The sequence below is a fragment of the Dendrobates tinctorius genome, unplaced genomic scaffold (assembly GCF_039654945.1).
Source record: "Dendrobates tinctorius isolate UK_male_01 unplaced genomic scaffold, ASM3965494v1 ptg000180l, whole genome shotgun sequence".
Classification (NCBI taxonomy): Eukaryota; Metazoa; Chordata; class Amphibia; order Anura; family Dendrobatidae; genus Dendrobates; species Dendrobates tinctorius.
The window spans coordinates 659,195-672,500 of NW_027361847.1; the positions used below are offsets into that span (position 1 = coordinate 659,195).

The 13,306-nt window shown below is 44.9% G+C and overlaps 2 protein-coding genes across 2 annotated transcripts in view; both read left to right on the top strand.

Moving 5' to 3' along the window:
- The window catches only part of LOC141054919 (uncharacterized), a 205,864-nt gene that overhangs the window by 110,696 nt on the left and 81,862 nt on the right, over positions 1-13,306 (top strand). Inside the window, 2 exon segments of the mRNA XM_073551813.1 lie at positions 2,788-2,985; positions 8,974-10,352. Of these exon segments, the coding sequence (XP_073407914.1) occupies positions 2,788-2,985; positions 8,974-10,352 (1,577 nt within the window).
- LOC141054903 (oocyte zinc finger protein XlCOF8.4-like) overlaps positions 1-13,306 on the top strand; it is a 206,272-nt gene that overhangs the window by 19,957 nt on the left and 173,009 nt on the right. The window lies entirely within an intron of this gene.

Here is a 13,306-nt window from a genome sequence, read left to right on the forward strand (position 1 = left end):
CCACTGGCGATTCCCAGTAGACCTTGGACTCATCTATCAGTAGATTTCATTACTGATGTAGCTGTATCTGTAGGTAATACAGTTATTTTGGTGGTGGTGAATATGTTCAGCAAGATGTCTAATTTTATTGCGCTATTCGCTTTATCCAACGCCAAGATCTTGGTGCAAATTTTCATCAAAGAAATCGTGAGGTTTTATGCCTACCGATATTGTTACTGTCACCAGGGAGTGAACATTTTTCAAAGTTTTGGAAAGTGTTTTGCGCTCGTTTGGGGATCCATCTATTGTTTTCATCCACCGTCTAATGAGCAAACAATGCGTTAATCAGAATCTTGAGACTTATCTTAGGTGTTTTGTATCTGAGAATCAGGAAAATTGGGTTACTTTATTTACGTCTAGCTGAATTAGCGGTGAATAATCGTTGTCATTAGTCTACTGGTAAGTTCCGATTCTTTGGGGCCTACGGTTTTCCTCCTCACTTTATCTCGTTAAATAGGAATTGTTCCTTGGGAATACCTGAGGAGGAACAATTTTCATAATCTAATACGTCCGTGTGGCAAGGAGTTTTTAATAATTTGAAGATGATGGGTTCCAAATACGAGTGTGGCTGATCGGAGACGTGTGGTGGGTCCGGACCTGTGTGTTGATGACTTGATATAGTTGTTCTCGAGTAACATTAAGTTGAAGGTTCCTTCTTGGAAACGGTCTCAGGTTCATTGGTCCTTATAAGATTGTTCCCGTCATCAATCCTGTAGTATTTCTTCTTGCTTTGCCACCTACTTTTAGGATTCATAATGTGTTTCACCGGTGTTTCCTCAAAAAATATGTTGCGTCTTTTGAACCATCACCACTACCTCCATCTCTGGTCATAGTTGATGGGAATTTGGAGTTTCAGATAGCTAAGATCATGGATTCTCCCTTTGTTCGGCGGTCTCTTCAGTATCTGCTACACTGGAATGGCTATGGTCCTGAAGAGAGGATGTGGATTCCAGCATCTGACTTACATGTGGTTAGGTTGATCGAGTCCTTTCACATGGCACACCCTGATAAGCCCGATCCTGAGTTTCCGGAGGTCCCTCTCAGAAGCGGGATACTGGCATGGGCTTTACTGCGCCAGAGAGGAGTCAGAAGACCGCAGCGTCTGATTTCACATACTCCTGCACTAAAAAGAAGCACTTCTTCCTCATATTAAATGGTGCAGGTTTCTTTCATCAGTGCAGGGGTTAAACTGTTCAGCTTCCCGCTTGGATGATCTCAGCTGTTCAGTATTAGCCACTTTTTCCTATACATTCTTGGCCATTGGCAAACAGAATTGCCAGTATTAAGTCTTGCGCTTCCTGATGAGGAGGGGAGGATTTGGTGTTTAGGAGAGTTGTTCTGTGACTGTTGCTTGGTGTTTCGGTTGTGTGCATATTCCCCATCCTCTCATTTTGTTTAACTTCCTTATTTCTAGGGTGTTCTCTGCTGTGGGATTGCATATTTTGTGTGTTTGGTATTTTAATTTATTCCTGCACGTCCGTCCTTGTTTGGTTTGTGTATATACATACTGTATTCCTCCCCACTTCCCTGGTAGGGTACAGATAAGGGCTGATTTAGAAGATTAGCAAGGTATGTGGCCCTGGCGTTTTCACCATCAGAAGTAACCAGGGGAGCAGTAATAGCTAGGGTGCCTATTTGTTAGGGACAAGGAAGGAGCCCCTGGTCGTTGGATTTTCTGACAACGAAATTGTGACAACAAGAGCACAGAATTTGAGGAAAACAACATCTCAGTCAAAAATTAAGCATGGGGGTGAAACAATCATGCTTTGGTGTTGTGTTGCAGCCAATAGCATGGGAAACATTTCACGGGTAGAGGGAAGAATGGATTTAATGAAACAAATTCTTGATGCAAAAATAACACCATCTGTAAAAAAACAAAAGCTGAAGGTGAAAAGAGGAAGAGGATGGCTTCTACAAATGGATGATGGTCCTAAACACACGTCACAATCCACAATAGACGACCTCAAAAGGAGCAAGCTGAAGGTTTTACAATGGCCCTCACAGTCCTCTGATTATTATGATTTATTTCTATAGCACCATTGATTCCATGTGCTGTACATGAGAAGGGGTTACATCAAAATACAAATCACTTACAGTAAACAAACTAACAATCACAGACTGATACAGAGGAGAGAGGACCCTGCCCTTTCGGGCCTACATGCTACAGGATGGTGGGGAAGGAGACAGTAGGTTGGGGGGTTGCAGCAGCTCCAGTGATGGTGAGGTGGTAGCTCCAGTAGTGGTGAGGAGGTAGTGGGGTCATTGCAGGCTGTAGGCTTTCCTGAAGAGATGGGTTTTCAGGTTCCTTCTGAAGGATCCGAGTGTGGATGATAGCCGGACGTGTTGGGGCAGGGAATTCCATAGGATGGGGGCTATTCGGGAGAAGTCTTGGAGGCGGTTGGGTGAGGAGCAAATAAGTGTGGAGGAGAGTAGGAGGTCTTGGGAGGACCAGAGATTATGTGAGGGAAGGTATCAGGAGATTAGTTCAGAGATGTATCTGAACATCATTGAAAATCTGTGGCGAGGATATATAGCTATATTAATATAGCAGAGGATGCAAGACACCCCAGGAATCTCACAGAACTGGATGAATTCTCCAAGGAAGAATGGAGGAAAATCCCTCAAAAAAGAATTGAAAGACTCTCATCTGACTACAACTTGCTTAACTGTCCACAATAACAGTAATTTTGTACAGGGTGCCCAAACTTTTACATGCCATTGTATTGTGTCACTGTGTATTTCCTACAGATGGACTTATGGAAAGAAATCTACCAGAGAGATGTTCCCGTCCTCTGTATCCCCAGGACTGTCCACAGGAGAATCACAGTGTCCCGGAGGACCATCAGGTAGATGGTGCTGAGCCCTGTACCGGATCTGTATATGGGGAGACATTTCAGCCATATGTGAGTGTGGGGAAGGAGGAGATTCCGGTAGATGTTTCCACAGGTATGTATTAATGACCGACGTGTGACGATGATGACTGATGTGTGATATCGTGTAAAAGTCTCCGGTGTATTGAGGCTTTGTCCGCTGTCCGCATCACAGCAGAAACATCCGGTGATGGCGCGGCTGCTCCTGTAGAGAGTCTGGCGGTGCACCAATGAATAAAGGGGCCATCTTCACATCTTAATGATTTAGAAAGCACATTTTTAATTTTCCTGATGATACCTTTTTTAATATTACTTCCATCCTTTACTTACATATTTTCTTACAGAAGTCCTATGCTGCCATATAAAAGACCTGAGCTTGTGATTCAGACAGAACCTCCACCAGAAGATTCCCGATATCGAGGCAGATGGAGGCACTGTGGACGTCGTATGATTCGACGTCTATTTTTTAGGCTTATATAATAGCATGGTCGACCAGTGTTGTGCACCTCTGAAAAGGACACCACTGAACAGAGTCCAAAGTAACTCTGCTGCCTCATTATAGTGAATGGATCTCTCGGGGATGTCATCTGAATCACATATTTTGTAGATTTAGATGGAAACCCTGATGTAAGTGCTCAGCATGGAGCCTCGCAGGATAAATGTCTCCCAAACTCAGGTTCCTCATTTTTTAACAGAAATATTGGAGGTGTCCACATTGCTGGTAGCACAAAGGCTCTGGAAAAGTGATGTGGCTCCCACCAAAAGAAATCCAGCAAAATCTGCGCTTCCAAGTACCCCTCCTACTGAGCCCCACAGTGTGCCTAAACCACAGTTAGTATCCACATGTTTGTCATTACTGTAACGAGGAGAGGTCACTTAATTTACAGGGTGCATATCTCCAGAATCACGAGCTGGGCATAATGTATGAGCGCTACAACGTACCTGGCACTACAATGTACTGGGTACCAAAATGTACTGGGCACTACAATGTACTGTTCACAACGTACTGGGCACTACAATGTATTGGACACTATAGTTTACCGGCACTACAGTGTACCGAGTGCTAGAATGTACGGGCACCACAACGTACTGTGTACTACAGGGTACGGGCACTACAATGTGTTAGGGACAGCGGAACGCACTAAATATAAAATAATAGAAAGTGCGTTCACCGCCCGGGGTCCACCGTGCAGAGGTGTTAAACAGCTGCTATATAATGGCGGACTCACAATATGGCAGTATATCGCACACGGGTTAAACGTCACCCGGTGTGAACTGGACGTTCTCTGTTAGCTTCAAAGAGACGCCTAAGGCATTAACATAAATGCTGAGCCTGTTGGAATCACAGGTCTCAGAGAAGTGCGCGCACGGTATATGGTCACAGGAGCTGGGCCCCAGGCAGAGGGTCAGAGTCCGTCTAGACCTACCGTGCGACCTACCGGACGCCTACAAGTACTGCTAACTGCAGCATGGCGACTGAACCAGCCGCTGTACAACAATGCCCAAGAGGGGGCACACTGTCGGACGCTAGTACTGTGTTGATGTGCTATGTGGCCTGTAGCGAACCACTGACTGGCGCTGACTCTAAGACTAAGTCCCTAGCCACACACGTAATATCAGAGGGAGGGGATCTTAATGAGTCATTCGCAGGTTCATGCATCCATCATCATTCACACAATAGCAACTAGAGACTATACTAGCGCATAGCCGAGAGGCCATGCGACCCTTTTATAGCCGGGACCTTCCGGAAGCTTCCAGATCTCTGAGATGGACTAATCAGATCACGAGAAGGACCTGGGCATGTGACTCCCGATCTCCAATGGGAGATCATCTCGTGAGCATGCCCAGTAGAGCGACAGGAGGACTTAGCCTCTGGAGTGTCTTGTCGCTGAGCAGCCTGCGATGCTATTGCTGTCCCAGAGGTGGCAGCAAGAGCCAGACCCACAGAGCTGGTCTTAGCAGAGCGTCTGGGACGCCGGGATTGCTGTGCAGGCTCCTGAGCGGTCGGTGGAGAATGGGAGACCGCTGAATGCAAGGCTCTGGATTCCTGCTATGCAGCTGCAGGAACCTGATGCCTAACATTACCCCCCCTCCTAGGGCCCCCTCCCCTCTGAGCCTCGCTACTCTCAAATGCCACGATCAGGAGCGGGGCGTGGAAGTTCACTGGTTCCCAGGTCCTGGCCTCTGGACCATGACCCTTCCAGTCCACCAAATAAAATTTTTTGCCATGCTCAATCCTGCGTCCCTCAATGGCGTTGACCTCAAACTCGTCCGAAGACAAGTCTGATGTCCTGGCAGATGACTCAGAAAACCGGGACATGTGAACAGGCTTGAGAAGGGACACGTGGAAGATGTCAGAGATGACCAAGTGTGGTGGCAGAGCCAGACGGTAGACCACTGAGCTAATCCGCTCAAGGACCTTGAAGGGACCAATGTATCACGGCGCGAACTTGAAGGACTCGGCCCGCAGCCTGATATTTCGGGCAGAGAGCCACACCAAGTCGCCAGGGGCAAAAGTTGGAGCGGGGCGCCGATGTGTGTCTGCGGACGCCCTCATTCTCTCTTTAGAGGCTCAAATGGCATCCTGAGTGCGATCCCAAATGTCGCAAGCCTCACTGCCCAGTCTGCCACCCTGGAATCAGCGGAAGACACTGGCATCGGAATTAAGAAGGAACGGCGTCTGACCAGTGGAATCAGCCACTGCGTTGTTCAGGGCAAATTCAGCCCACGGTAGTAAGGATGCCCAGTCATCCTGCCTGGCAGAGACAAAATGTCGCAGGTACGTGACCAGAGTTTGATTGGCACTCTCAACCAACCCATTCGTCTCGGGATGATATGCGGAGGACAAATTGAGCTCGATACTGAGTAGACTGCAGAGATCCCTACAAAATCGAGACGCAAATTGGGGACCTCGGTCACTGACTATTTTGTCTGGCATACTGTGCAAACGAAATACGTGCTTTATGAACAGTGCGGCGAGACCACAAGCGGAAGGCAGCCACGCGAGTGGGACCAGATGCACCATTTTAGAAAAATGATCGGTGACCACCCAGATGACCGTGCTGCCCCCAGATTTGGGCAGGCCGACCACAAAATCCATGCCATCTCCCAGGGTCTGTTTGCCACCGGCAAGGGATACAGTAACCCAGCCGGCCTCTGTCTAGAGGACCTGTTCCGAGCACAAGAGACGCATGCCTGAATGTACTCTTTTGTGTCCCGAGCCATGTGCTGCCACCAATAAGACCTTGCCAGGAGCTCTGTGGTCTGCTTATTGCCAAAGTGACCACCCACCCTGGATGCGTGTGCCCACGCGAGGACCTCTGGTCGCAGGCGAGGAGGGACAAAGGTCTTGCCCGGCGGTACCGCCTCAAGAGCAACCGGGGCCACGGTCCGCAGGCTCTCGGTGGGGACAATTAGCCGAGGCTCAGCCTCCTCTTCCTCCACTGAGACCACCGAGCGAGAGAGAGCATCCGCACGGACGTTCTTCCCTCCAGACAGAAAGTGCAAGGTGAAGCGGGAGAAGAGCGACCACCTAGCTTGACGAGAGTTCAAGGGCTGGACCGTTTGTAAATAGACCAGGTTTTTATGGTCAGTGTACACCTGAAAGGGAATGCGGGCTCCCTCCAGGAGATGTCTCCACTCGGAAAAGGCCAATTTCATAGCCAGCAACTCCCTGTCCCCGATGAAGTAGTTTTTCTCCGCCGGTGAGAAGGTCTTTGAGAAGAAGCAGGGATGCGTCCGACCTTGAGCATCCTTGGAAAAGGAGCATGGAAAAGGACTGCTCCTGCACTGACGGATGAGGCGTCTACCTCTAGGATAAAGGGTTTATCCACATTGGGACGGTGGAGGATAGGAGCGCCAGCAAAATGGGTCTTCAGATACGAGAAGGCCATGGAGACCTGCTCTGACTAAACCTTAGGATTGGCTCCTTTCTTGGTGAGAGCGACCAAAGGAGCTACCAGTGTGGAGAAGTGAGGAATGAACTGGCAGTAATAACTAGCGAAGCCCAAAAAGCGCTGCACCGCTTTCAGAGAATGGGGCTCCTGCCAGTCCATTACCGCTTGAAATTTGGCAGGATCCATAGCCAACCCCTGGGCCAAGATGATATAGCCCAGGAGCGGCAAGGACTCCTGCTTAAACTGGCACTTCTCCAGCTTGGTGAAGAGAGAATTCGCCTGCAAACGGTCGAAGACCTTGCAGATGTCTCTCCGGGTAGAAAGCATATCGCGAAAGACGTCATTTAAAAAGTCCTGGAAGACAGCAGGCACATTACAGAGGCCGAAGGGCATGACCAGGTACTCATAGTGGCCATCCCTGGTATTAAAGGCTGTCTTCCACTCGTCTCCCTCGCGTATGCGGATCAGGTTGTACGCCCCCGTAGATCCAATTTCGTAAAGATTCGGGCCCCTCGCAACCTGTCAAACAACTCAGAGATCAAAGGAAGAGGGTATTTGTTTTTAACTGTAATGGCGTTGAGACTTCTGTAGTTGATGCAGGGGCGCAACTCCCCACTCTTCTGCACGAAGAAGAACCCTGCATCAGCCGGCGACACTGATTTTCTGATAAAGCCTCTGGAGTGTCTTGTCGCTGAGCATCCTGCGATGCTATTGCTGACCCAGAGGTGGCAGCAACAGTCAGACCCACAGAGCTGGTCTGAGCAGTGCGTCTGGGAGGCCGGGATTGCTGTGCAGGCTCCTGAACGGTCGGTGGAGAATGGGAGATCACTGAATGCAAGGCTCTGGATTCCTGCTGTGCAGCTACAGGAACCCGACGCCTAACAACAATGTGCCGAGTACTAGAATGTATGGGCACTACAATGGCATATTTTCATTTAGCAGCATCCATTGCTGCTTGTTTCTGGAAAACACCCATGGAGTCAATATCACTACACCTGTAGAAAAATTCCCAAAGGGTTGTATTTTCTAAAATTGGGTCGCTTGAGGGGGGATTCTCTTTTGCCACTTTGGGGCTCTGTATATTTGTTTTTGGATTATAAGATGCACTTCCCGCCCCCCCAAATTTGGGGGGAAAATGGGGGTGCGTCTTATAATATATATATACCTTATCGGCGCGCCGCTGCCCTGTGTCTGGTGGTGCTGCGGAGGGCTCTGCAGACATTTTGTGAAAGGCCAGAGCCCCCGGCAGTTCCATGGTTTCCTCCTGTGCAGTGTACTCGGGGGGGAGGAAATGGCCGTGGAAGATGGGGAAAAACCAAAGTAGGAGAAGAAAGGGAATTATCACACACTCAAACCTAGCAACAGTCACAGATAAACCCACCAAGTGTCTTCTCCAATAACAACCTCCAGCCATGCAGCATAAGCTAACTCTGACAGTGAGTGCTAGCCAGGGCCCAGATTATATAGGAAATGGGAGTGGCTAACAGTGCACAGCTGAGAGTCTTAGTGATCCAGGAGCTCTCAACAGAGCAGATTAACCCCTGCACTGCTAAAAAAACAAACAAAAAAAACTTACACTATTTAATATGAAGGTGAAGTATTTCTAATCAGTGCAGGAGTAGAAGAAATCAGACGTTGTGGTCTTGTGGCTCCTCTCTGTCATGGTAAACCCGTGAAACCACCCCTGACTTGTGCCATTGTCACCAGTTTATAAGTGTTATTCACTTTACCCATCGTTATGCTAATTTTATGTTATGTAAAAAAAAAACAAAGGTATGACCTGGGAACTAGACTGGTGTGCACGCAGCGTGTAAGCACACGTTCACACTGGCCACTGAACAGAAAATAAACAAAGACAGAAACATAATGATTGAATACCCTGAAGTAATAAATAGCAATAGTGCATGAAAATAATATATCGGACTTATTTAACATGTTTTTAATCGAAAAAATGCAAAAGCCATCCCACCACATCACGGTGACCATAATTTTGATAGTCTTAACTGTAATATTAAAAACCGTAGCGTTTGTCAAGTGGCATGTCGTTGTCCTTTCTTATTACCAGTCTTTTCACTAACTGGTGTTTTCATTGAAGCTCTATAAAATATATTTAGAAATCTCTTCTGTGTTGTAGATTATATGTGATTTATTTCGTTCTTTTATCATAGGAAATCCTTGTGAGAATAATGATTCACTCAATTGTAAAAAAGAAGATATCGGGAACCACTCTAGTGGAGAAAACTTCATTATGCTTCATGGACCTCCTGGACTTCCCAGTACTTCACTTTCTTATAATCTTCCTAATCATGAGGAACCCTCTCCTGAGCAATCTCACATTGTTACCACAATTCCAGGTGACAAAGTGGATACAAGATTTCAGTGTGACAAGCAACTTACTACAAGCTCAGATTTTTTAACACTAAGAAAGAATAAAGGAGAGAAGCCGTACTCCTGTTCAGAATGTGGGAAATGCTTTACATATAAATCAAGATTTGTTATACATGAGAGAAGTCACACAGGAGAAAAGCCATTTTCATGTGTAGTATGTGGGAAATGCTTTATAGATAAAGGGAATCTTATTATACATCAGAGAATTCACATAGGAGAAAAGCCATTTTCATGTTCAGAATGTGGGAATTCCTTCAGAAATAAATGGAATCTTATTACACATCAGAGAATTCACACAGGAGAGAAGCCATATTCATGTTCACAATGTGGGAAATGCTTTATAGATAAAGGGAGTCTTATTACACATTGGAAAATTCACACCGGAGAAAAGCCATATACCTGTTCAGAATGTGGAAAGTTCTTCACTTCCAAAGGGAATCTTATTACACATCAGAGAATTCACACAGGAGAGAAGCCATATTCATGTTCAGAATGTGGGAAATGCTTTACATATAAAGGGAGTCTCATTAGACATCAGATAATTCACAGAGGAGAAAAACTATTTTCATGTTCACTATGTGGAAAGTCCTTCACAAATAAATGGAATCTTATTACACATCAGAAAATTCACACAGGAGAGAAGCCACATTCATGTTCAGAATGTGGGAAATGCTTTAAAGATAAAAGAAATCTTATTATACATCAAAGAATTCACACAGGAGAGAAGCCGTATTCCTGTTCAGAATGTGGGAAGTTCTTCGCTTTTAAAGGGAGTCTTATTAAACATCATAAAATTCACACAGGAGAGAAGCCATATTCATGTTCAGAATGTGGGAAATGCTTTACAGAGAAAGGGAGTGTTATTAGACATCAGAGAATTCACACAGGAGAAAAACCATTTTCATGTTCACTATGTGGGAAGTCCTTCACAGATAAAGAGCATCTTAAAAGACATCAGAGCATTCATACTAGAAAGAAGCCGTATCCATGTTCAGAATGTGGGAAATGCTTTAGAGATAGTTCAGTGCTTGATAGACATCAGAGAATTCACAGAGGAGAGAAGCCGTATTCATGTTCAGAATGTGGGAAATCTTTTATATATAAATCACATCTTGTAAAACACGAGAGAAGGCATGCAGGAAATAAACTGTAATTATGTGTTTTTTAAATGTTAATAAACATTGCTCAGCATAAATGAGTACACCCCATTGAGCGGTAAGATTTTTTAATATTCAATTTTATTGAAAGGGTAAATAATTTTCAATCACAAAATTACAAAAAAATAAATAATAGGACATTATCAGCATCACTATATCATAGAATATAAGTATAACGTCCAATAAAACATCAAGTTATAGGAAGAAAATGGAGGGAAGGGAACATTTTAGGCCATCAGTATTACAATTATGAAGTCACTAAAATCCAATCGAAACCATACATAGTGCAGCCAGGCGCGAACCAACGCGGAGCACAATCCGGACAGAGAAGAAAAGCAGCGCAGAAAATGGTGGGTCACATCAGTCTGATGTAAGACGGTAGGCATCGGATTCCTGAAGTTCAATCCAGTCTCTCCAAGTCTCACAGTATCTATCACAGTCAGTGGGGATTGGGCAATCAAATGCTCCATCCGATTCAGAAGGGCTATTTCACTGAACCACTCCTCCAGAGTAGGTGGAGAAGTACTTTTCCAGTGAGGAGGAATGATATTCTTAGCAGCCTGTATAAGGTAGCTTATTAAAGGCCATTTGTATCTGGTGAAACTAGTTGGGATCATAAAGCGCAAAAGACATTCAGGAGATTCGGACACAGACTAGTCATATTTTTAGTAGTCTGAATTACCTGAGTCCAGAAACCTCTTATGAAACCTCTTAATATGGGACAGCTCCATTATATGTGTGTCATCGTCCCCTCTTCCACTCCACATCCCCAGCATCTATCTGATACTGCGGGAAACCACTTATGAAGTAATATGGGAACCCGGTACCATCTGGAGATTATCTTAAGGGCGGTCTCTTGAGCTTTGGTTGCAGTTACGTTTTGTGAGTAAATTGAAACCATTTAGCCCATTGTGAGTCTTCAAAAAATTTGCCCAGTTCTCTTTTCCTTGCATCGCAGTAGGGTGTCTGACAGTTGTAGTATGGGCTATTAGGAGTTTATAGAGCAATGAGATGGAGTGCAAGGGTGGAGATAGCGACAGGCACAGTTTTTCAAAATTTGTGAGATCTCTATTGAGCCGTCTATCTTTTCTAACATGGGAATAGAAATGCTGCAATTGTCTATAGTCATTGTCAGCTCTTGGAGGGATAGAACTGTCCCGAAATATCTCGTTGAGGGGTATTAAAGATGCGTTAGATATTAAATGAGCAAAGTGAAGAGGGTGATATTTACTTCTACCCAGAAATCGATTGGAAGATAGCCCCGGTAAAAAGGTGGGATTGTCTGAGATTGTGGATAATGGGCCCTGTGGGTCAATTAGAGAGATCTTCTTGTCTTGACGTAGGGATTGTACAGAGTATGTGTTGTAGGATTGTTTAGAGGGTTTAAGGGTTGAGGAATGTGGGTTTCAGGGAAGTGTATTTAATGCACTTGGACATATAGTTTGCGCTATATGAACCCAAAGCTTCCCATGGTGATGGTGACAATAATCAAGTATTCTGGCATGGACTGCCGCCATATAGTATTTTCTAGAATCAGGAAGACCAAGGCCTCCCATCTGTTTAGACCTGACTAATATATCACCACGAATACGTGGACGACCAGTCAGCCAGATGAACTTACAAAAGCTACTACATAGATGTTTCCAAAAATTTAAAGGGATTCTGGTCAGGATAGTTTGAAAAAGGTAAAGCAGTCTTGGTAAAATATTCATTTTAATATATTTACTCTGCCGGACCATGAGAAATCCTTCACAGTCCATGAATTAAGGTCCTTTTGGACTTGACCAAGTAAGGGTTTGTAATTGAGGTCAAACAGTCGAGAAATATCACTATGCATGCTTATCCCTAAGTATTTTATACCCTGTGATGGCCAAGAAAAAGGAACATTTGATTAGAGGTTAGCCTGAGTGGTAGTTGGCAAGGAAACCTTGAGAGCCTGAGATTTTGAAGTGTTTATTTTGAAATTGGACCAAAATGATCCACTACTGCCATGATAGATGAAATTGATGTATGTGGGTTTGTAATGTATAGAAAGACATCATCCGCAAAGGCCGAGCATTTATATTCCGTTTTCCCTATAGTGATACTTTTAATATCAGGGTTATCACGAATAGAGGATTAGTGATGAGCAAGCATACTTTTGTTTTTGGCAAGGGTACTGTTGCAAAGATACCAATGGGTGTAATATTTATTTTTACAGATAGGGGTGTGGTGTTCCTTAAAATGGGTCTCCTGTAAGCAGGCAATCTGTACCTTATTCTTATGAAGAAGTGTAAGAATGTGGACCCTCTTCTTTGGTACATTCAGCCCCCTCACGTTGAAGGAGGCAAGTTTAAGTGTCGCCATGGACTTAATGACTCACGTGGTCTGACGCCCTCCACACTACTCTGGAAGCCAAAGGAAAAAATTCTTAACAACAATGTTATATCTCAGAGATGACTGCGGGAAGTAGACCGGGAGAGGACAGATTTTTAACAAAAAAGACAGTGGTGAAAGATTCACTGTCATGGTTATAACTAACCAAAATATGTAGAACCAAGCTGGGTAAAGTCCCATACGGCTCGGTAGAGACGCTATGAGGGGAAAGTAACAGCCAGGCATCACAAAAATGAGGGGTGCACTCCCACATGATAAACAATTTTTGACTAGACCTGACCAATGGCTAGGCCAAACTTTCAAAAATATAAACACACTCATTTCTGAGAACTGTAATTAGAACATTAATTGGAACACAAGGGTTATCAGCATCCGAACTAGCTAAGGCAATAATAACAAGTAGGCCCCAGCTAAGTGTTTCGCAGCATACAGACACCCACTAACAAGTATCACACAAGCATAATAGTATTCATATCGTGTATACATAACAATATGCATATTATATAGGACACAGGTTATATTTAACCCCTTAAGCCCCAAGGGTGGTTTGCACGTTAATGACCAGGCCGATTTTTACAAT